Source organism: Neolamprologus multifasciatus, chromosome 6, assembly GCF_963576455.1.
Source record: "Neolamprologus multifasciatus chromosome 6, fNeoMul1.2, whole genome shotgun sequence".
NCBI classification, from domain to species: Eukaryota; Metazoa; Chordata; class Actinopteri; order Cichliformes; family Cichlidae; genus Neolamprologus; species Neolamprologus multifasciatus.
The window spans coordinates 25,441,319-25,467,079 of NC_140444.1; the positions used below are offsets into that span (position 1 = coordinate 25,441,319).

At 41.8% G+C, this 25,761-nt stretch overlaps 1 protein-coding gene across 2 annotated transcripts in view; it reads right to left on the bottom strand.

Annotated features, from left to right (window-relative positions):
- The window catches only part of znf827 (zinc finger protein 827), an 81,801-nt gene extending 57,691 nt beyond the window's left edge, over nt 1-24,110 (bottom strand). The window contains exon 1 of one of the 2 annotated variants that reach the window (XM_085162460.1): nt 23,663-24,110. In XM_085162460.1, the coding sequence (XP_085018586.1) occupies nt 23,663-23,705 (43 nt within the window). In that variant the 5' untranslated portion in view covers nt 23,706-24,110. Of the gene's footprint in view, nt 1-706; nt 3,467-23,662 lie in introns of those variants that run through there. The other variant, XM_085162459.1, reaches the window with a different exon arrangement.
- Between the last annotated feature and the right edge of the window lie 1,651 nt (nt 24,111-25,761).

Below are 25,761 nucleotides of genomic sequence, written 5' to 3' on the forward strand. Positions count from 1 at the left end.
TGCAGAGATTAGCAAACTACACAATGCAAAATCCTAAATGGGAGTCAAAAAGCCTTTAAAAGCTGAAAAAGCAGGCAGACAACTAAAAAGACTTAAAGCCCAAATGCAACTTTTTTTTTTTTTTTTTTAATACAGTCACAAGGCACATCCAAGATGTTTGAGTAATTTAGATTTTTCTGTCTTTTTTTTTTTTTTAAACCTTATTTTTCCCACCCTTGGTCTGGAAGAGCCTAGTAAAGGGGTTACCATGACAACGGGTCCTTCTGGGAGGCTAGACAGCAAAGATTAGGGTAATGGAGGTTACAGAACTAGATTAATATTCATGAGCCTGCAGATACCACCAGGGAGCCAATAAGGATAGGGTTAAGGTCACCAAGGGTCATTAATATACACTTCATGTATCAATATTCATAAGCAAAACATTACAGCTTGCCAGACAAGGGCGAACAAAGAAAAGTGAATATTCCTGATACATATTAACAAACCTCCATAAGAATATGTCAAATGCACCAAGCCCGGGTGAAACAAAATGTCAAAACTGACACCTCCTCTTTGGGTTACTGAACACACAAAGCTCACGAAACATTTAACAAAAAAGGGAACTGGCTGAGATTCATTAGAAAAGCAGGCACTCAAAAATGAAAATATCATTTAAGATGTCTTACACACCAACATACATTTCCAATCACACCAAAGCTGTGTTCACCTTCACGACCCTCGCTGAGGCCCGGTGGGTCCGCTCTTTGTTTACAGGCAAAGGCAAAATCGTTGCCAGGCAACCCAGCCCAGCAACCTGTAGGGATCATTAGAGATGGCTGACATCTGGCCAGCATGGCTCACTGTGGTCCGCAAAGGTGACCACAATCACAACCCGCTGTGACCGCTACTCTCCTTCTGCAACAGATATCAAACAGGGCCTGCACACTTCCAGATATCTTCTCATCTCAAACACATCCCCACTTCCTTTCTTACATTTTACAGTAACACAGAGAAAGATGTCAAAAAGCAGAGCAACGGGTTACCTTATAATATCAGCCTTAGTGCTTTCCAAACATCCTATAGCCGCATGCCTAGTAGCCTTCACCTTGACAAGATATTACAGGACACACTTTATGGCACTGACGAGCTCGTGTGACACTTTGTCTGTTGAGACTATTATTAAGGTGAATGAAAAACACCAAAATGCACCGATTGTGAACCCAATTTACCATGCCGCTTGAAGCCATTTTACCACCGGAGTAGGGTTAACAGGAATAAAGGGAGGCAGAGGGAGAAGAAGCCAGTGAGTCATGCAGGGCAGGGCTTGACCCATTTCCATGTGACATGCGAAAAGCAGCAAGAGCCACTAATGGCTGTAATGTGGTTAGAGGGAAATCGCTAGATTACTGACCCGAGGTCTCAGCTTTGAGGCTGAACTTTCTTGCTGCCTAAGTTCAATCTTAAACCTCGGGGTTAGGTGCAGCTGCACACAACACTAAGCCACTGGGCTTCTGCCTGAGTGCTACAGTGCGCACTTCACTACCATGGCTTTGTGTGTCACAGGCGAGCCACCCCTGTGGACAGAATGATATTTTCCAAGGTCATGGTCTCCAGACCAGCTCTAAGGGGCCTTCATGCCAGTTCTGTACTTACAGCTACTGCTACATGCCCATCGTACACATGGAGACAATCTTCTTTGAAGAACAAACACGTTTAATTGCTAAAGTCCTGCCCATGATTATCTTTTCCTTTTTTTCCTTGTTCCCCTGACATACACATTTAACTGCTTCGGCTCCTCAACGGTGGCTGGTTTGATGATGGAGGCATGGAGATACGGGCCGAGGCGGCAAGTGTCTGCCACTGAAAGGGAACCATTTAGCGGTGTAATGGCGGGGATGACTTGCATGTTGAGACAAACAGCTGCGGGGTGCTCAGCAGTCTGGATCTGTTATCACTCACACACGAATGATTCACTGGCAAAAACGGGAGGGAGTTTTCTCTCTGGGCCACTGAGATGTATAGCGCCACCTTATTATAGACAGACAAAGACAGACCTATGAAGGGGTCCAAGTCCAGCCTGAGACTCCATTAAAGGGAGGGCCAAAGGCTTCAAGACTTCCCAGAATAAACAGTGTTGAGCTTGACCAGGGATGCACACAGAGTAGATAAAAATATTTTCATGTACAGCGTTTAGAAATTTGTTGTGCTAACCTGTCAAAGGAAGAAACCGGGAGGCTCACAGCCCGTAACTACAGCTAAAAACAGTTGGACCTTCCAGGTAGTGGAGTTGTTCATTGTTTCACCACACAGAGCTGTCAACAATCTCCAGTTGTGAACTTGGCAGGATTATTTTGGCTGAGGCTTTTCCAGGTCAGAGGGTTGTGCACGCATGTGTGTGCTTTCGTGCTCAGATATAGACGTACAGAACGTGTGCCAGCTATATTTCAGCTAACCTTGTCGCGCAGAAAGATCACTAGTAAAAAAAAAAAAAAAGTAAATATATAAAAGGAAGGCGTGTGAATTAGAGAAAGGAGAGAAGAGCAGGACACTAGAGTAAAAGGTAGGTCAAGAGGTCACCGACCACATGACTTCTGCGAGGCTGCTGACTAACATGTTCCCTCTCCTTTTTCCTCTCTCTCTTACACACACACAAAGCTACTCTGTTGCTTAGCCAGGCATGAATATTGGCCTCCCTAACCCCAGGCCTGAACGGGGTAGGGGGGAGAGGAGACGGGACAGTGAAGGAAGGAAGGGACAGATAGAGAGATGGCAAAAAGGGAGGGGCTGATCTGACTGGGCAGGCAAGAAGAGGAGGCCATTAGCCGATTAAGGTTGGACGGGGGTGCATCAATACTGCGCCGATGTCAAAAGGAGAGTCGTGCCCATGAGCTAATATAAGAATGAGAGAGAGAGAAGGAACAAGAGATAGAGAGAGGAGGATAGTGCAGGTCAGGGAATCACTAAAAATCGCAGACTGCTGACCGCAAAGCCCTACAAAGTGAAATAACATGAAAGACTATCACAACATACCGAGACTAGAGCCATCACATTTACATCACCAAAATGATTAGCCTCTCTTTCCTGCTAAGACTGGGAGGCTCATGGTGGTATGTGTGCTTGGGTTAAGGAGGTAGGGCACAGGGTGAGGCCATAGGAAGGAAGGCAGGGAGTATGGATGTGGTGAAGAAGGAGCCGGGGCAGTAATTAAGTGTCCGGCTGGACCCTGGCGGGGGTTGCCACAGCCGCGGGCTATGCTAATGAGCAAGCCCGGCGGTCAGGGCTGCCTTATTAGTGCTCGCTGGACAATATGGTGGGAGAGATGCACTGCTGACTGCTTCACGTCTCTGCAAATGACTAACAGTCCTCTCAAGGAGGAAGGTAATTCCATTAATTGGAACACAGTGGATCAGGATCACCTCCCTTTCCTTTTTCCACAAACCCTCACTTGCTTGATCTATGTCAAATTCCCCCCCCCCGCCCCCTCAATTAATAAAAAAAAAAGTAGAAATTACTTATTTCGTTATTCATTATTACCTGTAATCAGTAAAGTAGTCTCAGTTGTGTAACCAGGATGTTAGCCACTTTGTCATATACTTTACTTCATGCGTGTTTTTTTCCTAACACCAACAAATTTCATTAAAGTTTTCACTTTGAAGAAGAATAACAGCAAGAGAAGACTGCAGGAGTAATGATTTAACCGAATGTTAACACAATACTTCATTGACATTTATTAGAAACATTAGACTTACTTTTGATTCAACGTCAACAAGTGTAAAACACATGTAAGTCAGTACCTTTCTAAACAGACAAATCTTATATTAAAAATGTAAAAAAAAATGTAAAAAAAATGTAAAAACATCAGTTAAAATTTTTACAAATCCAGATCCTGGCTCTTTTGCCGTTTCCCATTTTTGAATATAAAATCAAAGGTTTAAAAAAAAAAAAAGAAAAAAAAAAGAAGAAAGGTTTCATGTGTTTACAGTAAGGACACACCTGTAAATCGGTTGAATATTGATGTTCCTTTGCAGGAGCAACATGACCATCACTCCATCGAGTTTATTCATCGTGTTGTTTCCATTAGGAAGTTGATGAAACATGACAACCAACAAGGCGACAGGCAATACCAGTGATTACTGAGGCGAAATGTCATACAGGACAGTATGCCTCCTATTTACATTAAATGAACTTGTAAGACTGTGCCTGTCCTTTATGTTAAGCAACACCACCGCTTAACAATCTTAAGATAATCTGTAGTGTCAAACAGGGGCAGGGCTGTTTAATGGGACTTCTTAAAATTCCAGCTCTGTTCCCCCCCCAAAAAAAGGGAAAAAAGTGGCAACAGTGTGAAAAATGATGTCAACTGAAACAGAAAACAATGACTTGGAAATCATTTTAAACATCTGTTTAATTGATAAAATAATGTCCAAATGATTTTAATAAAAATGCTCACTGAATTTAATGCCAGCATTATTCAAAGCAAAGGCAATGGAGGTGAGAAAAGAAGGCATTTGTTGTGCAGTGCTAAAAAAAAAAAAAAAAAAAAATACAAATAAAAACACACCTGGCTTAACATTTCAAAACTAATCTGTCGAATAAATCCAGGAATCTCCATTTGTCTGTGTGTGTCTATTCTACAACTATTTCTAGAATTCACTTTTAACGTGACCTTAGTTCGCATTATATCGTCTTAGGTTCACATTTGAGGCATTTATGGAACATCTGGAAATTTTAGCTACAGAAAAAAACCCAAGCCTTTGCTAGAAAAGAAAGTGATAGTGTAATGATCCATCTAACTATTATTCGAACAATTAATCACAGCACTGCTGTCCTATCCTAGTCCTTTCTAGTGTCACTAGTTAATCTCGCACGCTGGTTTTAATTTTATGTATGGATGATCAAATGTATAATAACCAAAGATGTTGCTTGCCGTGCACCATTTTTAATCACGATTATATCGAACTAATTTAAAAAAAATTAATCAGCAATTAATTTGTTTTAACATAGTCTCAGCGAAGTGCACAAATACAACTTACTTAGATTATGTATACACATGTTTTTGTACTTTTGACAGTACTATGGCTCACAACAGGAAAAAAAAATGTCATAGATCAGAGCTTCCCTGTAAGCAGGCCGATTACAGCGTTGTTTGGCGCTGCATTATTAAAACAAGCATGTATCCTTCTGGTGCCTTCATAGATGCGCTAGTTACCCGTGCTAAATACACTGATGCACCCCCATACTATCGCTACTATCACTAGTGCTGGCTTTTAAACTGTGCACTGACCACAGGATAGTTTTCCACTTCGCCCTCAATCCATCCTTAATAGAGATGGACCGATCCGATATTACGTATCGGTATCGGTCCGATACTGACCCAAATTACTGGATCGGATATCGGCGAGAAATAAAAAATGTAATCCGATCCATTAAATATCAAAAAAGCACATCACAAAACTTGCTACACGGAGTAACTCGGCTCATAACTGTAGCACGTCGCAGCAGTATGCATCACGTGATAGAGCCACGGTGTGTATTTGTAGCCTCGCTAGCAAACCAGCATTTCATCTCCGAGGAAGTTTTCCCAGAGAGAAGTAAAGCAAGTGTGTAAGTTCATCTCTGAATGTTTGTAAAGCGTTCCCATGTTAAGCTTAACAACAGATATATGGCGCGACTGCCTCTCTCTCCTGCTGCTACTTCAATCGTGAAACTGCTTAATGATCAGCTGATCGGCTTTTCTGTCGTGAGTCTGTCTCTCTTCTTTGTTTTTGGCCCACTTTGCACCAGAAGGAGGAAACCAGCGGCTGAACAACAGCAGCACTATTAAGCTTGATAAGCTGTTGTTAGAATTTATTTAATATTACTTTCTAGACCAGGACGGCTGGTAACTGTGCAGGGGCGGATCTAGCAAAGTCTAGCCAGGGGGCCGATAGGGCATGAACAGGGAAAAGGGGGCACAAAGACATACTTTTCTTTCTTGTTCTCATTTAAAATGTCTAGCTTTTAATAAATAATTATCTGACTCTTACACCCAAAGTTTTAATCTGATGTAAAATACATAGAAGTCCATTACTGTATATAGTAACTGTTAAGTCTAATATACCCTAGTAAGCTATACTACTTTTTCCTTTGGGAAGATACCATCTGTGCAGTCTGCAATTCTGTTGAAGAAAGATGTTGAATCTATTTAATTATTCTTGAAAAATAATTTCTTTCTGTGCATTTTTCCCCCTGCATCAAATTAAATTTGATTACATCGATTAAGCATCATGAGCTGGAGGGTGGGGGGTGGTTCCCTATTTTTTTTTTGCTGGGAGTTTGCAACCTTATTAGTTAGGTTGCTTGATATTTCTGCTAAGTACTCTTTAAAATACCAGAATAGGGAGGATGGAGCAGGTTTACGTTTATTAGATTGATCAGTGTTGCTGAACTATGAAATATTTTGGGTATTTTTTACATACAGGTATAACAGAATAGCTTTAGTGTTGTTATTTATTTAAACTTGAGTATAAACTTATACAAAATGCAGCAAGATATTAAAAAAAACGTTTTATTGATTAAAAAACACTATATCGGATTCATATCGGTATCGGCAGATATCCAAATTTATGATATCGGTATCGGTATCGGACATAAAAAAGTGGTATCGTGCCATCTCTAATCTTTAATGAGCTTGGGACCAGAGACGAAGGTGGCCTCTGCACTGCTTTTGCATGCATTGTGTTTATTTGTATGTTCCTCTACAGAGTCATGTCAGCTGTACACTTTTCTTTTATTATATTACATTATTAGTTTGTACACACCCCATTTAGATGCCTTTTTTAAAAAAAAATCATGTTATGGACCTTTTGCCATTTAACTAGTCTAGTTTTTCCATTTTAATTAACTAGTTTTAAACGAATAGAAAGAACATCATAAAGTGACTAGTTTCTAGAAATCTACTGTAAGGACTGATCAACTCATTTTCTCGTGGTGATTCAACAATGTGGTGGAGAATGTGATGGAGGACACCACCTTGTCCATGTTCAACTAAGATGAGATCATAGTTTCATCAGTGAGCCCTGATGCTCTGCACAGATGAAGGCATCATCATCCTGGAAGAAACCACTCTCATCTGGACACAAACATTTTATCATAGGATACAAGCACAGCTACAAATCAACTTTTTATTACAGTCACGCTCTCCTCCACGCGAACTAAGGGACCCAAACCAAAACGTTCCCTCAGGGGTCACAGGTTAGAATTTTTTTTTTTAGCAACAAGATATTCACCCTATAGTAACACAGATAGCAAGAGTTGCATATTTAAAGTAAATGAAGTCAATACTATATACAGTGATTTAGTGAAGAAAGTGAAGCCCTGTAGACAGTTGAAAAACCACCATCCATAAACCACTAAAACATCCCTCTAGCTGTCAGTTAAATGGACACGATGTCTTTACATGACATGCCATCTCCTGTATTGATGAAGATTAACATTAGACATTCAAACATTCACTTCAAAAATGATAAAAATCCAGACTCGATGCCTCTCTTGTCCAGCTACCTGCACTATTCCACCCAAGTGTTTGTGTCTGTGACAAAGACATAAAGAGCCCATCTTTCAGCTGGAATCTGAGGTGAGGTGATACTCTCAGTAGGGATCAGGGTTCAGACAGCAGTGCTATATATAATGGTGGTTGAGTCGTATTGAAATGTAGCGCAAATTACCATCTGTGTATTTTCGGCCTTGGCCTCCGTGGTTTGTGGGTACTTTGGGCGGCATGCCAGAGGTGAAACAGGAAGGAGAAGTGTTCTTGGAAGAGAATGAGACGACTGAGAGCCCGAGACCTCTGAAATTCCTCAATGCAGATGAAGTGCACTTTACATCCTGGTTTATTTTTCCCTTCCATTTTTAGCATCTCACGTAGAAAAGAAAAGAACAAGTTCTTGCTCATAAACTCAGATGTGTACTCGAAGCTATGTGCCTAAACTGCTGGAGGGAAACGTATGTATTACATCCTGCAGCTTTAAGCTGAAACATTACAAGTTCATCTCTAAAGGAAAGAAATCTTCATTATAGTCACTTTAAAGTCAACTTAAAATGCAAAAAAGTCAATGTGACACTAATATGGTAATGTCTGTATTACTGCACTGTAGGCCTGAACTCTAAATAATAACCAACAAAAGGTGCATGTGAGAACGCAAATGTCCAACATTCATATTTAAAAGCAGTCGCTTTCTCAGAAGCAAATCCTTCTTATATATTTAATTATGATGTTTAAAAGAGCAAACATTTCAGTGACTGTTTTCAATGCAGTATGAGATTCCTGCTTAATCGTCACAGTGCACATTACCTTTAGATGGCAGTTGGCACGGCCCCCCAGGCAGGCAGACATACACAAAACATAGGATCCCGACAAGAAAAACAGTCATTTTAGCTTGAGACACACTGCTGATTGGTTCGCTTGTGTTCATGCGTGACCTTTGTATTTTAACAGGTTAGTTTGGATCTGATGTTACGTGTTATAGCACAAAAGTGAGGAGACAATTTGTGCTTTCTATGAGGTCAAAGTGACTGGTTTTGCCAGCAGAGACAGGGTGGCTTTGAAAAGACTGATTTCCTTTCAAGTGTGTTATTTCCACAAATCAATGAACTTTGCCAATGCTGCCACGCATGTCGTTATAACATGTGAAGTTGTTCCTTTGTTGTTTGACAGGCAATGTGTCTCACTCTGTGCTGCAGGAGAACTTCTGGGATCGAGCGAGAGACGACTTACGCAAACAATGGCCAGCTTTATTCGAGAAAAGCTTTATGTAGCTCAACATAAAGTTATTTCAATACAAATACTCTCTAATCCTATATATCGTTTGGAAAGAAAAAAACATACAAACACAGGTCTTCACTTTATTCTACTGACAATGTGCAAAGTTTATATAAGCAACTTATGACAGCTGAACATAAGTGTCATAAATGAATGTACTTAAAAGAAGTGTGAAAGTTTGGCTTAACAAACTTTGTTCTAAACTAGGGATATATCAACACTTTTAGCCCTTTATTATACAATCTTTGATTAAGCACAAATTAAAAATCATCAAACTCATGAGACAACCTTTAATCTTGTAAAGGAAACAGTTTAAGAAATGGATAAATGAAAGCACACACACATACACGCACACCGTTTCAGAGGTCTTTGTAGCCCGCTCCACAAATATCAAGCACTGCATCTGTACAACACAAAACTGATGTGACAACAGACAAACATCAGTCACCATCAGCATTCAGCAATAGGCTGAAGCAGTCAACAAGGTAAATATCTGGCAGTATATTGGCCCATATTTCTACTAAAAATATTAAATAAAATTGGTTAAAATAGGGTCTGCTATCTGTCACTGTTCAAAGAACCAGCTTCAGAATATGTGAAACATCTATTCCACATGAAACTGTCAAATCCCTTTTCAACTGAGTGGGCAAAAGACAGGCATTTTCTAATCACCGTGCCTATACTATCAAACACTCTCAAGGTTATTGCATTTAAGACTTTTTTTTTCTTCCTGTCTTGAAAAGGTCGACAAAGAAAGAATGAAAAAAACTCTAGCTAGTGTGTTGCATTCGTGTGTTATCGTGCAGACTAGACACGCCGACTTTGATGATCTGAAATCAGTTGGTAAATATGTTGCTTTTTTCAATGTGCGTCTGGGCCATGCTGCTAGATATTTGGCACTATGAATGCAGAGCAGGTAATGTGAGGTGTTGAAACCGCATTGATGAAACGAGAATGCAAATCATTCCATTCAATCATTTTATCAATATTCTGGAAAACGAATCAAGTAAATGGTTTGTTTTTTGGAGTTTCCTAAACATCTGTGTATATCCTTTACAGCTGTTCAGATGGTATAGAAGGCTAGATGCAAGCCCTGCTGAGAACCTGTCCATTCTGTGAGAGCAGGCCATTATACTGGCACATGCATTTTAAATGTCTTGCAACCGCAACCTCGTCTTACTCTGACGAATGCTTTATGTTGCTGCGCCTTATTAAAAGCTCTTACCATTATTGTCTGCTCCACAGCTCATCTTTCTAGATCCTAATTTAGTAAACTGAGAGCTCTGAAACAACATATAGATGGTATCGTTCCATTTATACCATCAATGCCACCTGACACCCAGGAAGGAATGATTGTGGTGACTTTTGTGTACTCAGCTATTCAAACATTGTAACAAGATCCCAATTATCTACAAATAGTTAACTGAAAGGCAACAGTACTTGAATGTCCTGTCCTTAAGTAATAAGGGGGGGAAAAAAATCCAGTGAAAACCTCACATCGGACCTGAGAGATGTGGTCGAACCTTCATTTGACCCATCTACTGCTCACTGAGGCCTCATCAGAGATGGTGTCAGTGGAAGGGTGGTTGTCAAGAAGGAAGGGAAACAGGAAGAAAAGGTTGAGGTATGCCAAATTATTCAAAAATACCTCTTTTCCACTAGCACCTGCTCGACTCAACTGGACTTGTTTTTAAGGTTTGCGACATAAACAGAGTGCATGTCATGAGATCGACTACTTTACAAAAATCAAATTTGCCATTTTTGAAGCCAATGGAAATGGCTACACACAAACCAACACCGCAGTAATGACAAGGTACAGATTTTTTTGAGCAGCAAGTATACCATCGCCTCAATGTCTTCCATTGTTGTGTTTTGTTTGTGTCGCATACAAAAGACTTTCAGGCCACTTTGCTGTGACAGCCACACCCACACTTAAGTGTGACTCGGATTGAGGAAAAGAGTTATAAGTGGACTGAGAAATCAGTGGCAGCAGGTGTTATGGAGGGATGAATCCAAATCTGAAATGTACATTTCTACTAATGTAGACCAATTTACAAATATAAATTTTACCGCAAATAACAAATAGCTAGCTGCCACCAGTGCAGGCGCAGTGGAAACAAGTTCTCTAACTGCACACGAACTTAAGGTGCAAATGCTGACTGCCTATCAGATAATCATTAGTCCTTGATCAAAGACTTCCCTTCATAATGAGCTTCAAAAGTTTCAAAAGTGTCAACAGAAGCTAAACTGCAAAGACATGACTGTCACTTTGTTAATATCATTAATATCAGATAAACGTAGCTGCCGCGATTAGGCTCATCAAATACAAAGGAGTAAAGGATACAAAAACACCCTTACTGTTCAGTGGATGAATTGCTTCCTATAGTGGTGGATATTTTGTGTATGTTATGTTAAATTAAAACCTGAGATCGTTTACAAAGCTATGATATGGATGCAAAATATGCCATACATGTTGAATGTCCTTGACTTAACATGTTGCTACTGAAACACTAGCCACTTGAATAGACTTGACTCTGGCTAGATACATAAAAACAGAACATAAAGAAGGACATTCGAGCTCCACAGCAGAGAGGAGAGGGTTTAACTGGCTAATTTAAAAAAAGAAAAAAGAAAGAGAGAAATTAAGCCAGGATATTTGGATTTTCAGGGCTCTGGTTTAAACAATTAAGAGGGCTGTGTCAACTTCTTAGCGGCCGTGGGTCAGTTGATGATTTTAACTGTCACGCTTTGTGCCAATTTTTTTTTTTTTTTTAATATGAATGGTATCTTCTTTGCTTGTAGTGTTTTTAGTAGGGATGAGTCATGCTTTTCTACTGAATCTGCTTTATGCGCGCTGGTAAATAATCTAAGCAGCCATTTGAAAAGAACATCTCAAGTCTGACAAGGCTGTACAAAACCCCTCTTATCAGTTAAAGTAATTGTATGGGGTGTTCTATACAAAATGAATAAGAAAAACCATCAAAAGCTACAACTATGGTTCACTGCTCCAAATGTGATAACGCCACAGTTTTTAAAGAGAAGTGCTAAATGTCAAGGTTCAAATTTACTATTCAGCACCTTTGCGGTTTGGTTTCCATGAATATAATTTAGTGGTTTGTTTCTTTGCGTGGCTGTGTGTAAATTTCACGGCAAAATAACAATTTCCACAAATTTGAACAGGTTCTGGTCTTTAAAAACTAGATGTCAGTAAGTAATCATCTAATCCCAGCAATAATAAAACTACTGACAAGCCGAAATTGCTATTTGGTCAAAGAGGTATGGAAGGAGCCAACTTTATTTTGTTTTATGTTGCAATATATTGTTTTATAGACCATTTTTTCTAATTTTGTATTGCTATAGTCTAATTTTAGTTCCCCTTTGGGTAAGGCAGTGCAATATGGCTTTAATCTCAATACAGCCGGACTCTATGCAAAAACTAAATTTATGAACCATAATTTAGTACTCCATTTTTTTGTGGAGAAAAGCCAGATGGCAGGTCTATGTGAAGTCAGCCAAAATGCAAACCTTTCATTTTTGGGAGGAGAAAAAAAAAAGTCATAAGCAATTCAAAAGCAGGGCTTTAACAGCATCGCTATTATTTAATTAGGAATAACTGACTTAAGAACAACATTAATCAAACTCATTTCAGTTCATGGACCACATGCGCTCAGCCCAATTTGATCACAAGTGGTTCGAAATATAGCATAATGATCCATTTGTGCTATTTTTAGAGTAAAGAAGAGCAAGTACATTCTTGCTAGAGCAAGTAAAATGCTCACATTTAATAAACCATCCATTTACAAACCGGATGACAAAGCACCTGGAAGAAACACAGTCTGATGTAACTACAAACAAACATCATAATTCAGAGACACACACTGGCCCAGCTCCTTAGTTTAACCACCTTAATATAGTGTCATATGACAGATCATGGGTAATGTCCTAGTTTGGGCCTCTTACTTGGACTGATGACAGTTTGTTACAGCTGGTTAAAGGTTTTGGTTAGCATACATAAAATAAAGGGAAAACACATCGCACCTCCATCTAAACTAAATTAAATTGCATTTTAAAAAATTATTAAATTTTATGCCACAAATAAATGTGTTCATCCATTTGTTCAAATTTTCAACACAACTTTGGTAAAAGTGTTTACTGAAAATATAATGTCTAGACCAGGCGACCGTGGCTGAAGAGTTGGGAGTTCGCCTTGTAATCAGAAGGTTGCCGGTTCGAGCCCCGGCTTGGACGGTCTCGGTTGTTGTGTCTTTGGGCAAGACACTTCACCCGTTGCCTACTGGTGGTGGTCAGAGGGCCCGGTGGCGCCTCTGTCAGTGCGCCCCAGGGCAGCTGTGGCTACAATGTAGCTTACCATCACCAGTGTGTGAATGTGTGTGTGAATGGGTGGATGACTGGTTGTGTAAAGCGCTTTGGTGTCCTTAGGGACTAGTAAAGCGCTGTACAAATATTTAGATTACTGTAGACAAGCATAGCAAAATAAAGCAAATATATAATAATTTAAAAAAAAAACACTGAAAGAAATAAAAAAATTTATATATGAATTATATATATGAAAATAACTTAAAAAATATCCCCCCTCCCCCCCCCCCAAAAAAAAAACCCTACAAAACAAAGTACAACCTGTAATACAATTCTTCCTAGTAGAAAGTGCAGTGAAGTAAAAGGCCCAGTCACACTGGCAATCAAGTTTTAGATCATCCGCTTCATGATCGATCACAATCCACATATTATTGTAATGTGTGAAGTACAGAAACAGAGTGATGAGCTTCGGTTGGTTGGTTGGTTGCACAAAATAATGGGATCCATTAAAATCCATTGAGAAGTTAAGCAACACTACGAGCAGAAGAGCTTCTTTTGAAAACTGGAAGGTCCCTGCAACACGATCAATATGACTGTGCTACTGAGCAAATTTGGGGCAAAGACCTATTAGGTGATGACGTGCTCAAGTTTCACTAAAATCTGACCAACACTTAGGAGGAGCAGTAATTCCTGTGAACTGAAGGAAGACAAATGGACATGTAGATGGTGGTCCTTAAGCCGGAGATGTTGGGGGAAAGAAAAAAAAAAAAGTCCTCCGCACTTTGCAAAGTCATCCAGTGGGCCTGATTGGACCTTTTGATTCATGTTTGACAAACCCGGTCTGAATGATTGAGTTCGCACTTTCTTGGCTGTGTGAGGAAGAGTTGCTCATACTCAGAAACTTCCCTCATATCCTCTCATTGGTTGAGACATGTCGGTGGCCACATAAAACCACATGGAACCCACACGTGCATGTTTTTACATATGTGCATGTATGTATGCAAAAATATTCAAGCAAGCACTTTTCACTGGTATCGTGGTTGTTTTACAGTTCTAACGTACACAGGAATTAGTGACAAATACTAAGGTTTTGAAGTATACTAATTTCCAAACTTGCAACAGCATCCCAACTCCTCAAATGAAATACACAAATTCCTCACGTATTTGCTTGTCTGCATGAGGCAGAATTGTCACAAATGGAGCAGAGATTATCATTTCATGTGGTGCTGAAAACGACCAATAATAAGCCACTTGACACACAAGTCAGACGCCACCAATTTTTCTTCCGCTTAAAACAAACTAACCTCGTTCAAACCGAGGCGTGCGTGTTGTGCTAACTTTCAGAAGAAGCCAGGGTACATTCTTTAGAACAAGTGTGAAAAGAACAGGCCATCACCCTGCTGCGTAGTTTTCTGGCATACTGAAGCTCCTCACAGAGGTGATTGTGTGTCTGTGGAAGAGAAGTGAGAGAGTGTAGGAGGGTGGAAGGTGGGAGTGTGTACAGCGTCCATGTATTGTTTGTAAATCACCCTACTGGCAAAAGGGACACTTGGCTCTATAGCAGCCAGTCCACCCAGGGATACAAAGCAAGCTCTGGTGTGAGGTGGAGAGGAGGGAAGAGTGAGAGGTAATTCTATATGTGCATGTATGCATGTATGTGAGAGGACAGTGTGTTAGAGCGATGGAGACAGCATCTATTAGAGACACTCAGAAAGGACGGCAGGGGAGAATGAGCAGAGGAGCGAGGAGGACGAGGGGGAGGGAGGGAATCTTGCGAATGGGGGGTAGGTGGTGGGGGGTGTCTTTTTTTTATATGGTGGTATTGGTTTGAAGGCTGTTTGGCAGAGGCGCCCAAGGCAGTGCTTGCTTGGATTTTAGCCTGTCACTTAGGACAGGGACACTAATCAGGATTGGTCCCAGTTCCTGCCCAGGAAAAGGGGGAGTACTTTCAGACCATTACTTAAGAAAAAAGAAAAAGAAAAAGGAGGGGAGAGGAGAGGAGAGGAGAGGAGCAAGAAAGAGAGAAGAACTGCTGTAGCACAGCAGGAAATGCTAACCGCTAGCCTCATTTACATGCAGGTCCAGGGAGAATGGGGGGGAGGCTTATTCCGTTTCCAATCTCCATGTTAAATGCTGGCCAGGGCAGCTGATGGGAATGAGAGGCATTGTTCGCCCCATGCTGCTCTTCCCCCTCTCCATTACACCAATACCTGCCTCTCTTTCTTTGTGGCATTAAAAAAAGGGGGTGGCACTGCTTTAATAATTTCAATCTCGACCTGAAATCCATATGAACCTCACAAGGTTTGTATGTGGCTGTTTACTTTGTGCAGACTGTGTACTGCAACCAACCCTCATAGGTCTATCTGTTCTGTCATAACCAGGTTGTGACCCGAGGCTGCCGCATTCAAAGCCATCCTTCACCCACTGAGTCTGTTCTGTGGCATAATGATTGCTATGACAACCATCACTTAAAGCCACGGGTAGGTGGAGGAGAGATGTCAGCTTCTCGTCTACTCTTCTGATGATCTCATTTCTGGCTGGCAGGTACAACAAGGTCAAACCACTGAAACTGGAAAAGTGGCTGCTTGCTACATGCAAATGACAGAACCGACTTTCCAAACAATTACACTGCCCAGTCCAAAAATCTACGTGGGGCTAAGCTGCGAGAACCACAAGGTAGGGATATGAAAAATAAAAATAAAAACCACAACAACAAAAAAAATATCAGGGGAGTCTGAGAGAATGAGATGTAGAGGGAGGCACTGCTCTCTGGCCAGCTATGAGCACAAAGTCTGACTGTGCGTGCCAAATGAGGTTTTAAAACGGTTTTTCTGGGAGGATTTGGGCTAATCTAGAAAACCTTCTGGAGGAAGTGCAAATACATCTGCCGCTGACCACTCCCCTGTAGAGTACGAGGGATTAATGGCATGGCAATCTGAACCAACATGGACCTCGGTCAAAACACTGGTGGGGTGTGGGAACACACGGGCAATTATGAGCTGAGCCATCTGATTCTGTCTTTTAGCTTCCCACATCCGACCGCTGGTAACTTGACTCGACTAATTTGTCCAGCTTAATTTGTTTCTACTTATGGTTTTGGCTTCTTTAAAAGAACCATAAGCCACTGGACTCTGCACTCAAAAAACATCCACTTATTTGCTAATCTCTTTAGAACCGTAAGGTCAGAATCAAGTGAGCATGTGCCCTTGGTTAACAATGAAAGGCAAGATATTTGTTTTAATACGCCAGAAGATGAAACGACTAAATAGCAGCATCGTAAATAACCTAACGCCGCCCTGACAATGTCTTTCTCAGGAGATGACATCACATCAGTGATTTTAACTTCTCTGGATTTTTGTCCCACTGCCAAACACTTCCACACCCTCTTTTAGAGGTGATATATTGTTTCCCTAGAGAGCTGTCACTGCCTTATGGTCTTACTATCCTGTGTCTGTGACGGACCCCCCCTTCTGTACTTTTAATCTTCCTATAAAACTGATCCTATGTCCCAAAAAGCTGTAAACACACAGCTGTTAGACCAGCTAGTTAAAGACATTAGCCCGCGTCGTGCTCGTGTCTGCCCAAATGCGCAAAGACGAAACGCGTCCGCGCCAAATGGAGGGAGAGGGGTTAGCCTGGCTGGTGCGTTGAAGGCTAACTGAAGCCAGGCTGTGCTTCAGAATGTCTGTGTGTGTGTATTTGTGCGTGCGTACGAGGCCTCCTGCCCTCCTCTACCCACACAGGAAGTGAGGTCATCCCATAGCACTGTGCCGTGCCGAGTGCACTCAGCAAGGGTGACAAAGATCAACGTGTTGGCCAGCCCACTAGGAAATATACGTACATTGAATTACAGAGTTTTAAAAGGCAGCTTTGTGGGTAATTAATGCGTAATATACATAAGCAGTAGGATCTGTATATAGACAGGTTTTAAAAAAAAAGGAAGCAATAAACCAAGCGGAATCCACAGACGAAAAACAAAATCAAGATGCCACCTTGTGCCAAAAATATTCCCAGTTTGGTGCTCTTGTTAATGATGTACCACATGCTCAAAAAAATTCTTCACAGCCCGCAGGAGGTGGTCGTTCTTTTAAGACAATTGAGGAAGTACTTTATCTCTCAACAACGCAATTTAAGTGTCTTTCTAGGAGTGAAACGTGAGACAGAGGCAAACAATAAATCACATCCCTGTTTAGAGCGGGCGTCTGGCACGACTAGCCAGCTTCGGCTCCCCAGACCACCACCACCACCACCTCCCTCCTCCTCCACCATCGCCTCCTCCTCCTCTCCTCTCATGCTCTCCATCCCTCATGCCTGTTAAAGGCTTGTCCTGCAGGGCCTGGATGCACTTGTGTGGTACAACAACAGAGAAACCGCCCAAAGCTCTTAACAGCTCTTCCTCTCCACTTCCTCCCTCCCTCCATCTCCACTGCTGCTACCACCACCAGCTCCTCTCTCCCTCTCCACTCTGCTCTGTCTTTCCCAGCTGCACCGGCGAGCTGTTCCGTATGAACTGCTGCCAGCTGAAAGCCTGCTACTCCTGTGAGATTGCTATTACTCAGTGCAAGCAGGGCTCTGCGTAGCCAAAGGGCTGCTCTCCGAGCTGTAGATCTCCATGTTGTGACTTGTCAACACGGGAAAAATCGTTACCAAGGCTGAGGCACTTCCATTCCTCACAGAGGGGGTTCTGATTGCGACCAGGCAGACAGGCAGGTACTGTACTGAAGTATTAGGCTGACTACTGATTTTGTGCTGCAGAGGACTCTCTGCTCAGAGAAAGCACTTTGAAATGATTAGATAACACACATCTGAAAAAAAAAAAACCCTTTCCAAGTTGACCATTTCAGATCAAGTTTTTTTTTTTTTTCCTGTGTTACAATTTGAACTAAACTTTGCTACACTGTACCAGAATTTATTTTTAAGACACCTAACTTACCACAGGCTCGAACAGTAAGCTTTTTAATGCTTCTTTACTGTGACTGGTCAAATGCATTCCTTTACTCTTTATTAAACAGTCTTTATATTTCTATGAGCGGCACGCCTCTCTGTCAGTTCTTCTGCTAAAAATGTCACTGAATTGTATTAAACCAGCTAGGGAAGATCCAAAGTGTGACTGGGTGAGTATCACATGAGCACAAAAACCGTCAGGCAGCCAAGTCCCAAGTTCGATTCCCAGCCAGATGGATCTTTACTACAAGTCGTTACCCCGCTCTTTCCCCCCGGGCTTCCTGTCGCTCTCCATCACTCAAATGTAGAAAAAAGGCACAGGACTTTTTCCTTTCTCAAACATATTTAGTAAAGGGAAAAAAGGATAATATTTATTCAATCTTCAAAAACTCTAATATCTTCTAATCTCCTATAACTCAGGCCAAGACTGCACATTAATGCATTACCACAAGGAAAAAAACTGTCCAAGTTTGGGGAGCTTTTTCTTTTTCTAAATCAAAAAAAAAAAAAAAAAAAATCAAATCTTTTTTCTGCACAAATACAGTGATGCTCAGTCTCACCATCTAACATAAAAACGTCATTACTGACGATGTTCCAGTCACATTACTATGTGTACATGATGCTTTATCATTGTAGCCCAGCAAGAGCTTGAAGTTCAAGTGCAAATCATCCTGTATTTAGCATTTGGTACTGTTATAGACCTTCTCAGTATGCAAGAGACCGACTTGCATGATTCTCTTCCATTAATTTAAAAAAAAAAAGGAAAAAAAAATGCACACAGACGCTTGGGTCGTGAAACCTCAAAAGACTTGGCGAGGTAATATAACAATCTGCATAACTTGTGTGAGTGTGTCTAGACACAAAAGGATTATGTCTGGCCCACCACTTGTCATTGTGTGGTGCTTTAACTAGCTATGAATCCACAAAGATCCAAGCAGGCCTTGTAGTTTTGGTTTGACTAGCACGCTGTGGTCTAGGTGACCGTAAGTGCACGCAGTCTTCCAAGAAAACAGATTTCTTTCGTAAACATGTCAAATTATCACCAGAAATCTCAGCACAATTGTTCATCTTCTGTCCCAACACATACAAAAAAATGAATTTGTGATGTTGTGTGTCTTGATGTCGCTTTAGCCCAGACTTGTATTTACTGCAAAAAGAAGTCATAGGAAATCAAGGCTCGTGGTTTTGTGTCTCAAAGTATTGTATTCCTGTATTGGTGATAAAATCCAATTAAAGTGAAAAGAAACTGAATTAACGACAAAAAAAGGAAAAAAAAAAATCTCCATTGTGCTTTACCAACGTGACACTGACCAACATACTTGACCCCGAGTGTTAAGAGTTTTCAATTGACATGCCTGCATTCAGATGTTCTCGAGTAACAAACATAACCAAAACCTAAGGGAGACATAATACAAAAAACCCCCCCAAAAAAAACACCCCAATGTAACGTATTAGCCTGGTTGTGTAAAGAGCGGTTAGCATTTCAAATGATGCCTTCAACAGGATGTGAAACTGAATTTTTTACAGCGCGTTCATTTCACATTATTTTCAAGACAGATCCACACAGAGTTTTGCTTCTTAAGAATTTTTTTTTTTCCTTTTCTTTTTTGTAGTCTTTGTGCTTTGAGCCAATTGTCTGAAGCAGCAAATAAGGTTAACATTTGGTATAAATATTGATCCTCACCCTGAGGCTTAGTTACTTCTTTGAAACCAGGCCCATTAAACCTTGCCCAAACTCACATCACTCTCAGTGTTTTTCTGTTACTATTAAGTGAAACACAAAAGGCAGCTGGACTCTTCTTTTTTTAGCTTACAAAGAAGAAGAAGAAGAAGAAGCAGGTTTCTCTTCTCTCAAAGACTATACAGTGAGAGAGGCGTCCGCCACCTTTCCCCTGCCCTATAATTCATTTCTAAGTTAAAGGCTGTGTATCATTACTCGCTTGAGCTCTACTCGCCCGACGCCGCCAGTGCACCCAAGCCTCATCAACTTGAGGGGCAGCGGTGGTGATGTTAGGGTGTGTGTGTTGGGGAGGGGGTGTTCTTGGCAGAAATTCCCCCACAAATTTTATGCCAAGAGCGAAATGGAAACCACCTCTCATTTTCCTTTCCCCTTAATCCAATGTTTTCAAGCCCCAGCCCCACCAAGGTCATTATAATCATAGCAAGTGGAAGGTAGCCAGTGACCCGCCATTACAGTAAGCTCCAGAGCCACCCAGTCTGTCAGCTATTGGCTGACAAAGACGAGCAGAGTTAGATCTAGAAATGTCCAACGCAACTCCATTTCAGCTGAAGATAACCAGGGGCGGACGGAGAAGGCTCCTCCCCAGTCGCTGAGGACGGTGCTTTTTGTGATGTGGCTCTTCTTGATTGTTTGAGAAGCATGAGGTGGTGCGGAGCGGGTGATCCGAGTAAAGCGGAAGCTGGGATATGGACATTTTGGAGACAGAAGGCGGCAAAAACGCTGCTTCTCACATTTTTGAATGCACAAAGTCACAGGCAAAATATCCAAACTTTTACGCATTTTAACCTAACTTTGAATCGCAAGTAATAAGGCAGCAACATTACACACACACAATAACACACCACAAGGTCATAAAGAATGGCTGTTTTCATTGTGGCACCAAAGGTCATGTTTACTTGTCAGAGTGAAGGCGCCATACTGTACTGTGACCTCCATAGCCAGCTTATGTACCCACAGACACAAAACACACACACACACAAGAGGTTGTGTGTTCACTTTCATAACACTTTCACATGTGTGTGCCATGCACACGCACTTAAAGAATAGTCTCCACTCACAAGCTGTGCCACAGACAATAGGACACTGCACACTGGGCAGCACAGCCCATATATCTGGGTCTGTGCTAAGATAAAGCACCTCCAGCATTAAAGCCAGTGTATTAGCTTGCCCTTTTTCACCACAGATGAAGAGATTTGAAGCTCGATATTGTGCTCGTTGGCTGGCACACCACCAGGGTGTTGTTGGCTGAATAATGAAAAACACACAGACTGACAGCGAATGGCATGGGGTGACACTTCCATTCTAGAGTGGGAAGATCCAAAACAAAGCGCAAAAAGCTTCTGACAAATTCATACTTTTCTGTGACAGTTTGTTGACTGAGGAGGGAAACAACTCCTAAATCAGAAAAAAAAGCAGCTTTCATTTAGAGCCAGGAACAGGCACAGCAGTGCTCCAGTACAGTGCCTACACGGGAGTGCATGGTTTCAGATACGTGGGTGAAGAGTATTTTTGTTGCAGGCCAATTACGAAGCGGCTTAATTGAAAGGTTGATGTGCTCAAAAAGAGAGAAAATACTGGGACATCTTGTGTTGCTGATCCAGACTATACATAATCACACTGTGTCAAACACAGTTTTTATCACGAAACCGTGTGCACCTTCTGAAAACACCGGTTGTCTTAAATCACAAATCTTAAGCAACCCCTCTCATTCCCCTCTGCATGGATCTTATATTTTAATCAGCTCACCGCTCGTCTGATAGAACGGTTCATTTAGATTCACACACTATGCCAAATATTTACATTTTAAACTAACAAACTCCATCCTTAAAAGTCAGTGCCTTTACCTTGCTGCTTCTTTCAAAGTGTAGAATGCAAAAATTGAGATGGTTTAATAGATATTCAAGTGCTCTTGCCTGCCCCCCCCCCACACACACACAAAATACAATTTATTTGAATATATATCACAAAGTGAGTCACTCCACCTGAGCAGGACTACAGACGTGTTCTTATTTCCAGGAAAAGCCGAGTATAAGCTCGTAGGAGTACAGTGGGCTGTACAGTAGAAACCCCCACCCCCAATCTGAAACCTTTCTTAAAGAGAGAATGGCAGAGCAAACTGATGAATACACCTCACAGAAAAGGGTCACTCTCACCTCACGTGTGAAATTAATGTGCCACTGCTTGCATTTCAGGGCTACGGCGAGCGCTCGACACACGTCATGACACACAAGACTTTGGCAAAACACATGCCTTTGCACAACTACCGTTAAAGACCCCCCCCCACCCCTCTAAGATGTGTAGTGATAGTACACAGGTTGAAGCGGATTCTTATCATTTAAACGTCGTGACCCTGCTTCTGCGCGGTTCATCCATGTGACTTACACACTCCTTATGCAGCACATCAGCGAGGATTCGCTGTCAGTCAAGTCAGGAGCACACACACAGTCCCTGCACCCACTGTCACCTCGTCTCCACCTCTATGCCTCCCAGCCAACCACTGCAATTTCCCCAAGTTCAAGCCTAGGTCAAACACCTGAACAGTAGATCAGTTAATATTAACAGTGGAGAAAAGGAAAATGGGATCTGTGCTAGTTAGGCCGAGCAGCTCCCCGGATCTGACATTTAAGAAATGATGATGATGATGAAGAAGAAGAAGACAGTGCCATAAAGACAAATGCATCAAGCCACTGTTGATGTAAACATGAATCACTCATTATTCATTACATTTACATACTAATATGACTAATTGTGCTCTTTTGCTTACGCACGTGTTGGGCAGGAATGATTAAGAGCAGACTAAATGCCACTCTTGGATAAACCCTTTAATAATAGTTGTCATCGGCCACGCTAACGTCTCCAGCAATCCTCTAGTGGCCAAAGAATGTCACTGCAGCTTTTCATTATCTGGACTGATAAAAGGCACAATACGAAAATCCAAGACACGGTAGGGTCAAACACACAAAAGTAAAAAGAAAAAAAACGTGCTCCTTCCAAATTCAGCTTCAGCACGGGATTCTCTAATGGGCTTTCTGTGGCGTTTGCACAGCGTTACCGTGAGAAACGTAGTAAAGAAGCACAAGTGTCGTTTCCTTTTTCTAACCGCGTTATTGATCGTAGTCTGTCTGCAATGAATGGCTGCAAAAGGGAAGGGGGGGAAAAACCCTGAACTTCAGGTGACCGACCATGGCTCTGACACAGCCTGCATGCAGACTGGGAGGGGTAGGGGGGAGAGAAAAAATTGCATTGCCTCGGAAAGAAAAAAAAAAGAAAAGAGAAATTAACCATACTTTAAAAAATAAAATAAAAAAGTCGATGACAAACAAGAGAGAAGAATTCTCGTCTCTACGATTGGGGAGCCGCAAAAAACTATGAGGCGAAAGTTGGACGTTTATTGCCGACGAAATGAAGTTTACCGAGCGTTGCTAGATAGCGCTATTGCTAACTAGGAACACTGGAGTACGGGTAGCCAGAGTCTGGCTCGTCTGATCCGACTGACCCTTCATTTTATTGCGGCCAGACTCCCAGATCCTCCCCTTTCTACCCGAAAAGCGACCTAGCGGAGGCGAACGCATTACCGAAAACGCTCGGCCGTTATCGCCCCACACGCACACACAACCGACACATATGCCAACTGACCGCAACCTTTAGCGGAACCGGACCTTTATCGATTATACCCTTATTAAAGCCACGTATCATTTATCCACTCACTGCCTAGGCTAACGTTTACCCATCGCCAACAACATGGCTGCCTCGCTCGGACCTAAAAAGGGGAGAAATAACCTACGCCGAGTCTTTTGTCTGTTTCACCTCTTTAACCCTAAACTACTGCGCAAAACACACGGAGAGCCGTTAAAATTGCACAAAACGAGCGAACGACTTACGTGAAGGCAGGCGCTTGGGTTGCTCCTGCTTCCTCCTTGGCATTTTCCCCCGTTTTTAATCACATTCTCGTCCTTGTTTAGGGATAAGGAGAAAAAAGGTTTTTCCCATTGAGACTGGAGGCGCCAGTGATGGCAGGGACTTGGTCGTGCACCTGGCTTTGCTCGGTTTAAAGTGTATTGTTGGGGGAATGGGAACACACAGGCGGAGGAGGTGCCGCTGTTGTTGTTGCCGTGTCTTGACTATGGCTGCTCTCGGTGCAAGTGTGTCTCCGAGCCCCTAACTAACACTAATGCAGGGATCAAAGGGCAGCAACAGCAGAGCAGGCAGACACGCGCGCGCACGCACACACACACACACATACACAGACACGCGCGCTCTCTCTCTCGCTCACACAGGCGCTCACACGCGCTCTCTCTCTCTCACACATACACACTCACTCACTCACTCAAACGCACACTTGCGCGCACGTACACATTGGAGGAGCTCGCCCCCGAGAGCAGTGTACGGACAAGGTGCCCCCAAGCTTTCAGAGTGTATTACTGAACAGAAAATATATTTGAGAAAGCAGGGACATAATTCGGCGGAGAGAGCATATTGATGGAGTCGGGTTGCATTAAAGGGAGTCAGGGCAATTTCCTTCCCACAAAAACAAAACAAACAAAAAAAAAACATTATAAATAAATAAATATATTTATATATGTATAGAGATAAAAAAAAAAAAAAAAAAAAACCAGCGCGACAATAATTTATGCGGTGCATGCAAACATGAATGCACATCTTAGCTCTGACTGCTGGTGGAACTCGCTAAATCCGGGGCGAAATTTAACATTAAATTCAGCGCTCCGTGGATACATTTACACTAAAACCCTAATCCTAATATATATATATATATATATATATATATATATATATATATATATATATATATATATATATATATATAAAATAATCCTTATCATGATTAATATTAGCCCTCAATTTCCGTCACGGTAAAAGTTAATAATAAATGGAAATAAATAACAGGGGGCTCGTGGTGAGTACGACTAGATGCAATGCAATCTTTTTTTTAATTTAATTTCAACATAATTTGCAATGTGTATGAAAAGTGCAACAAGAAAAATACACTCAGGCTTCACACATGTCAAACTTCATGTAAAAAAAACGGCCTGCAGAGTTATTCCTGGAGTTTGTCTATAACAAGAACAGTTTTTTAAAAGAGTGCATTTGTGTGGAAACCTGTATTAAATCATTTGGGGGGAAAAACAAGTGTCGGTGTCAGAAAAATGTCCAACAGTTATCCAACCCAATGTAGTCATCTCCCCATCAAAGTTGAGAGAGAGCAAAACTGGCCAGAGCTGAATCCTCCTCCCTCTCAGCTGGGTGTTGGGGCTTTTTCACAGCGCAGGCTGTCCCCCACTCCCTGCTGTTGGACTCCTCCAGGCTGTGTTCTGTTGGCCTGCCGCGTTCTTTCACACCTCGGCCGTGTGTGAGCAGAGCTGTGTCTTCATCCCTCCATCCTTCCATTCTCCAGTCCTCCTCCTGCCATGCCTTCCACCCACCCCCAGCGGAGGCGCAGGAGGCTCGTTACCGTGGCAATTAGTGAAAAGCCCAAATTAGCCCTCTTGGCTGTCCACAGGTGACAAAGACACTTTGCATTTCTGCTAATTAGGAAACAGAACAACATGATTAAATGGGGCCTATCAGGAGGAGAGTGGACAAACATGTTCCACAAATAGCAAAAGAGCGATTTTATATTGCATCTCCTGCATGAAATGATTAAGACACTCCATTAGGTTTTTTTTTTTTCATTTGTGGAGAGGATAATGTTGGGTTGTGATGCTGAATATTACAATGATTTATATTAAAATTTTAATAGAGTTGTCCCAGTGTGTTTGTGCGTGTGTAAACAGCTGTTTCTCACGTGCACATGCAGATGGACAAAGACAGGTTCTCCAGGCAGAAAGCTTATGAGCTGGAAAACAAAAGAGGTTCAAATCGTTTAGTTTCTTTCTGCTTGCAGCTTGTTTTTTTTCCTCTACAACATAAAATATGCAAAAGACAAGACCTCTAGACGGTTTCTTGCACTACATCACAAAGA